The following is a 6,819-nucleotide window of genomic DNA, read 5'->3' as shown; positions in this document are numbered from 1 at the left end:
GCAAGTGAAGGTTCATCATTTCTCCCACAAGTTGCCTTAGTTAAGTGAATTCCTTTTGTCACAGGAATGAGAAAGCCAACATAAATCAAACACTTAAAATGATGTAATACAAATATTCTAATTTAATAAAAGGTATATGTAGTAATTATTTACAGCATTATTTGCAACAAAGAAAATAAGTCTATATTTTATGTGTATCTTCTTTCAATTTACATAGCAAAGCCAAATGTATACAATTTTCTCATGTGTATGAGTTTTATATTTTTTATGCATTTAAAAAAATTAAAATATTACAAATTTTAAGATACATTCAAATATGTACAAACTTACAGCAGGCCCATCTGCAACTTATTCTCTGTAACTATAAACTGTGGCAAATATATATTCTGGAAATGTATTCTAAAAGTGGCATGCCAACACATATAATCTGCATGCCTTTACGAGTAGAAACAATGAAAATTACAGTAGTGTTATCACAAATGGAGGTATCCTTTCTAAATATGCATACTCAAGTACCAATATTATTGGTTCCCTTGTGCCATTTTCATTTGAAAATTTGTTAAAAAAATATAAAAGAAATACTTTGAAACTGAGTATACTGAAGACAATGTCAGTTTGAGGAACACTAATCATTAGAAATGCCTACTGTTTATTGACCTGATTGATGGACTGTTTCTATGTTTAGGATTTCTTTCCTTTTTTCTCCCTAAGTGGCCATATAGTCATCTGTTTATATGGCCTGTTTTCGTTCTTGTTCTCAAAAAATTGCTGAATTTCTCAAATGCCATTATGTTATAGTTTCCCACTAAATTCCATGTTTTCACACTTGAGAAACTCTAACATTTATTACCGTTGACCACAATGGAAGCAGTCTTTAAAACGTGCCTGGAAGATGGGAATGAACATTCTCACCTGAGGTATCCTGTGTATTTATTTCTCTGTCTTTCTTGTCTTATCCCTTTAGGTGATGGAACTGTCTGCTTCCCAAATACCTGGGTTTTGGTTATATCTTTTCATTTGATTTTTGGTTTGTAAATGTTCCTGAGTTAAGTAAGTCTAGCCCCGTGCTTCCTGAGACTACACCTCTCATTTATTATTCAAGGTGCTTGCATGTCTAACTCGTAGCTAATCCCTCCTTCTTGAATTTAAGCTTAGAAGTGCTGATCGGTTCTGAAGTCCTTGACCCTATATAATTACCACCAGACACAGTAACATAGATTCTGTGAATTCTAGTGCTTTTGACTCTAACTTTCTTCCAGGTCCTTTCTTCAGGCTTGTGTTTTCCTGATGGGGAACCTGTTACATGAAACCTGATACCAAACCCTATTAAGTAGAAGCTTTAATCTGCAAAAACAACTCCAATACACCCACCCTTTGTTTTGAGTAGATCTTTTCAGCACTGAGTTTCAAATTTAGACCTTGCATTCAGCTACATCCTTAGCCCTTCAATACTTTTCTAAATTAGAAATAGTATTCACAATAGTAAGTTTTTGCTGATGCTAAATGACTGACTTCTTCAGTATTTTAAGTAAATTTACCAGGAACCCACACAGATGGGATTTAGTTCTCTGATGTCAGGTGCATGAAATACTTGTGATTCCAGTAAATGCATTATAGAATTTAAAACCTTAACTAAATAACAATATCTGATGCCTGTTAAATGAAACTCTGCTTAGGTTACTCTAAGTAATGTGCTAAGTAATTAGTTTAGAAAATAAAATTTGAAGGATTGAATACGTGTTTGTCAATAGTGCATGGTGACAGTTTGTCATGTCGAGGTGGCACATTATGGCTGGTTCTTTCCTCTGAAAACATGTAATTAAATAATACTATCATAGAACCACATGTTTTAGTGTTAAAAGTAAGTGATATTAACAAATTACTTCCTAGAAGTCTTATTCTAAATTGAAAGTATGTGTAGTCAATGCTGCGATTTCTGAGGCTAAAGGGTACTGAACACAAAGAAGAACACGATCCAATAGTCTATCAGTTCAGTAACTTACTATGAAAATAAATGGCAGAAAAGGAGATGTAATATAAAAGTAAAAATGAATTACATTGGAACCTGACTTGAATTTCATGAGTTTTAAATAACAAGTCCCCCAAACCATCACATACATCTGGTTAGCTTAAACTTTTTTGTTGTAAGTTTCTCAAATAAATTCAAACTATTGACGATGAAAAATGAAATGTAAGTCATCATGGAAAGAATTTTTTTAAAATGTCAGTGTGAGCCAGTGGTGGTAATATACACTTGGGACCCCAATACTTGAGATGTAGTGTCAGGTGGATGGAGCACAGAGGTCATCCTTGGCCACCTGAGTTTGTGGGCAGCTGGGGATAAGTGAGGTCTTACAAAAAGCAAAACAAACAGAAACTGATGTTTTCAATTTTGATTGTGCACCTGTGTTTTTTCAGTGTAAACTGTTAATTACTTGTTGGCCATTATTCTTGTGACTTTTTGGTGATTTCATAGCTAGAAATTTCATAGAAGCAAATAAGAATCTGTGTGGTTTATGGCTTTTGGTGAACTTTAAAAGCGCAGGCCTGCATTTTTTTGCTTGTTTGATTGTTTGGATTATAAGGAAAATAAGAATCTGAACATGGACAACAAACACCCTCAATTGTGGAACATGGGTTTTTAAGCTTTGTCCTACACAGACTAGACAATGGAGCTTTGGCACAGTGTGGTCTTCTTGACAGAACCAGTTTTGCCGCAATGATCTCCTTTCCTTTTTCATCCTTCATTTTCAATTTTGTTGAGATCCTCTTCTATCGAAATAGTAGACACAATTACATTCTGACTTTGAAAAGACACCTCTGCGCCTGGTGGTGGTGGTTTATAAAGGACAATCGCAAGTCCGTTGAAGAACATGGTGATAACTTTACAAGTAACACCTATATACAAAATAAACAGACAGTCATGCATTTGGACCATTACTGATGAACAAAAATAATTTCGACTGAGTGATTCTTCACAAATAGAAACTTCCCACTTTATCTGTAATCAAAACACTCAGGCCTCAGAAGCAAGAGCTTCACATTTGAGTCAGGCAAGGACTTCACATAGAATTACTAAGCAGCTTAAAGAAGAGCTAGTCCTATCTCAAGTCAATAATACTAATAATTTAGTATCATTTTATTAAAATAAATAAATATGTATAAATTATACAATAATAATTATTCTATTCTTGAGTATTATTTACATAGTTTCCAGAGCCCAGACACTTGGAGAAAAATCATTCCTCAGGATTTTTCAAATACTCTTTTATCTTTTGTGTATTCTTTTCCAAACATTTTAGAGAAATTGTTCTTTAAAAAACACATGATGTATGATATACAGAAAAAGAAAATTTTATTCTTCTACTTAAGAAGTCTAAAAATTTCAAGGGCCATTCACAAGCACTGATATCATGTTGGGTAATTTGCTTTCAGCTTCAGAACTGCAGGATTGTCCCACAGAATGGCCTGACCATCACACCAAAACTAGATCAAAAATCACTAACAACTTGATTCACATTAGCCTGGTTTAAAGTTACCAAGATGTCAACTTACTTATGGCTACCAGCATGTGGGCCATCCTGATGTTATCATAAATCCAGCAAGCTCCTTTTATTCCACATTCATTGACATCCCACAGAACACATGTGCTGTCTATTGTGACACCAAATATAATTGGCCCAGGTATTGTGCCTAGAGTAATTAATGGCAAAATGAAAATCAGTGAAGACTCTAGTTTATAAGTTTTAATGTATATAGCTATACATATATTTATATAATACAAATAGACTTTATTCTATCCACCTGTACATTAGTCAATTCATTCCTTAATCAAAGGGATATAAAAATTGTCAAAATATTTTAAATAATTATATGCAATTATATATTTCTAACCAATTCAAAAAGGTACTTTAATAGAAACCATTAGCCCTAGGGCCAGTGAGAGGCTCGATGAGTAAGGGCACTTGCCTCCAGGTCTGGCAATCTTAACTGGATTCTGAGACCCACACTGTAGAAAGAGATCCAAATTCTGAAAGCTGTCCTCTGTCCTCTACATGTGGCAAGTGTTCACTCCCCAACACATGCTCAAACATACACTAAATAATGTTAAAAAATATTAAAGACAATTTTATCCTTACATTGGACTAACACTTAGAAAAATATTTTTATTTTTCTGATACAAAATCTATAAACAGTAATAAGGTACCATAAGTAATCCTCTCCACTCTTATGTATTCCACATTAGTAAATTCAAACAAATGAAGCCTGGGAGTATCGATATAATAATTCATACTAAATATGCTCAAAATTAAATAAAAGGTGGCAAGAAAAGAAATTATACACTAAGATCTATACTTGATATTTCAAATGAATTGGATATTCTCTGGAGGTTATGTCTGCATTGGCATTGGAAACAACAGATAGCAAGTCCAACTGGTGAGCTGTAAAGTCACTGTTTTCTTGTTTCATGTCAGCAGTGTGACACCATGCATGCTGGAAAATGGCTTTCATCAATGACAACCATGCATTGCTTATCTTTCATCATTTACTTGGTGTGTAACATACCCGAATAGGTCAAAAACACTAATGAACCAAAAGAGCATATACTAAGGTTTTTAAATAATGTACCTAACAACCGAAGTAGCAGAAACTGTACTCCCAGTGCTAGAGACCGCTGCCTGTGATTGACACACCTGCAAACATGTTCAAAAAAATGAGAAAAAAGTCAGGGCATTTATTAATTATAGTCACACTTTCACGCAGACATCGGTTTGGCATTTCTACTTGAGTAGATGTTGTTCATATTAAAATATCTGTAAAATCTTACAACAAAATTATTCTGAGGTTATAAAAGAAAAATATTATCAGCAGTAAAACTTTACAAGTAACATCAAAAAGTCACTAGACTCAGAGTTTCAACAAAGTTAAAGGAAAAAAATCCAATTAGCCAGATGGTGATGGCACACACCTTTAATCCCAGCACTTGGGAGGCAAAGGAAGGCAGATCTCTGAATTCAAGGCTAGTCTGGTGTACAGAGAGTTCCAGGACAGACAGAGCTACACAAAGAAACTCTGTCTAGAAAATAAAAAAATAAATAAACATTCAACCACAGTATTTATTTTTCTCAAAACCTATAAACAAATTAGGCATGAGGGGATGAAATTCAGCAAAATAAAAATCACAAAAAAAATCACTGAAAACACAGTTAATGCTCTGAGATTAGGGGTAGAAAAGGATGTCCACTCTCCCAGTGTTCAAATTCTGTCCGGATGAAATAGGTAACAAATCAAAGAAAAGACTTACAAAGTAAAAAGGAAGAAACTGCCTCTGTTTTTAGATCGAGTCCACAAAATGAACTATTCACATGAATAAATGGAGTCAATAAACTTGAGGATATCAAATCAACATTACTAATCAGTTGCATTTCAACACACTAAGAAATATCCATAAAAGAAACTAAGAAAAAAATTCCCACTTACAACAGAATCTAAAAGTAATTAAATATCTGAGATTAAACAAATGAAGAAAAAGTGTTGGACATCAAAACAATGTAAAGAGATCTTGGGAGACGACACATATAAAAAGAGACATCTTAATGTTCACAAATCAAAATAATGTTGTCTACATGCCCATACTCTCCAAGGAAATTAGAATAAAATCCCCATCAAAATGCTAATGAAATTGTTCACAAAAAAATAAAAATACAATTCTAAGATTCATATGGAAAAGACCCAGAATAGCTATACCAATTTTGGTCAATAAGAATGAAATTGGAGGCATAATATTACCAGATTTCAAACTACAATAACAAAGCTATAATAATAAAAAGTCTGGGTCTGTCATAAAAATGTACGCAGAGATAAATGGAACATACATATATGTATATGCAACTGATGTTTGACAAGGACACCAAGAACACATATTGGGGATGTTCAGAGAATTGTATATTCTATATTCATATGCAAAACAATGAAATTTGACCCTGTCTCAAACTGTATACAAAATAATTCAAATTGACTAAGGACTAACATATAACTTGAGTCCTATCCTTCCAAAAGCAAAAATAGAAAGTTCTCGATGTTCACTTGGGCAATGATACTTTTGGCTATCATACCATAATGCAACCAAAGCAAACAAGCAAACAGGACTGTGCCTCACAATGAATTTACACAGCAAAGGAAGCAAAGTAAAGTGACAGAGGACAGGAAAGAACCGGCAAAGGGGGCATCTGGGAAGCACTTTATACACAAAATAAATCATAAACTTAAGCAAAAACAATAACAAGGAAAAAGTTCCAAAACTAGTAAAAAAAAAATCTGACGAGACACTTCTTTGGGTAAGACAGCAAAGGCCGGGAACGATGTGGGAAGCAACGTGCAGCGAGGCCACAAGAAGAGGCTGGCTTGCTCTTACTTGCTCAGTTATGATAAAGCCACCCGAAATGATCTAGAGGAAATGGAAAGAGGAAGCCTGTGTAAACAACCAGAAGAGAAGTGGGCTGGTGCTGAAAGACAACAGTTTCTCAAATAAGTTACAGCTCTGAACAATAAGTGACTCAGCAGGATGTGGAGGAGGTCGCTGTTCTTCTGCACTCACCGCAGACTTACACTCAGTCATCAAATGAATGGACAAAGAAAATATGGTATGTGAAATACTAAGGCAATGCAAGGAAAAGGAACTCTTTCCATTTGTATAGCATGGATTACTTAAATTGAGTATCCTCTACTGAGATGAAGATGAACCAGAAGACGTGAGTGCATGCTCTAACCAACCCAATTATAAAATGGGGCACTGAGCTGAACAGAGAATTCTCAACA

General features: G+C 34.3%; 1 protein-coding gene across 1 annotated transcript in view; it reads right to left on the bottom strand.

The window, feature by feature from the left end:
• Positions 1–204: 204 nt before the first annotated feature.
• Positions 205–6,819, bottom strand: part of Slco4c1 (solute carrier organic anion transporter family member 4C1) — a 48,850-nt gene continuing 42,235 nt past the window's right edge. The window contains exons 11-13 of the mRNA XM_005361350.3: positions 4,630–4,694; positions 3,556–3,693; positions 205–2,898 (exon numbers count right to left, since the gene is read on the bottom strand). Coding sequence (XP_005361407.1) covers positions 2,738–2,898; positions 3,556–3,693; positions 4,630–4,694 — 364 coding nt within the window. The 3' untranslated portion in view covers positions 205–2,737. The remainder of the gene's footprint in view (positions 2,899–3,555; positions 3,694–4,629; positions 4,695–6,819) is intronic.

This window comes from Microtus ochrogaster, linkage group LG4 (assembly GCF_000317375.1).
Source record: "Microtus ochrogaster isolate Prairie Vole_2 linkage group LG4, MicOch1.0, whole genome shotgun sequence".
NCBI classification, from domain to species: domain Eukaryota; kingdom Metazoa; phylum Chordata; class Mammalia; order Rodentia; family Cricetidae; genus Microtus; species Microtus ochrogaster.
Note: the sequence above shows the minus strand (reverse complement) of the source record. Positions and strands in the feature narration are given on the sequence as shown.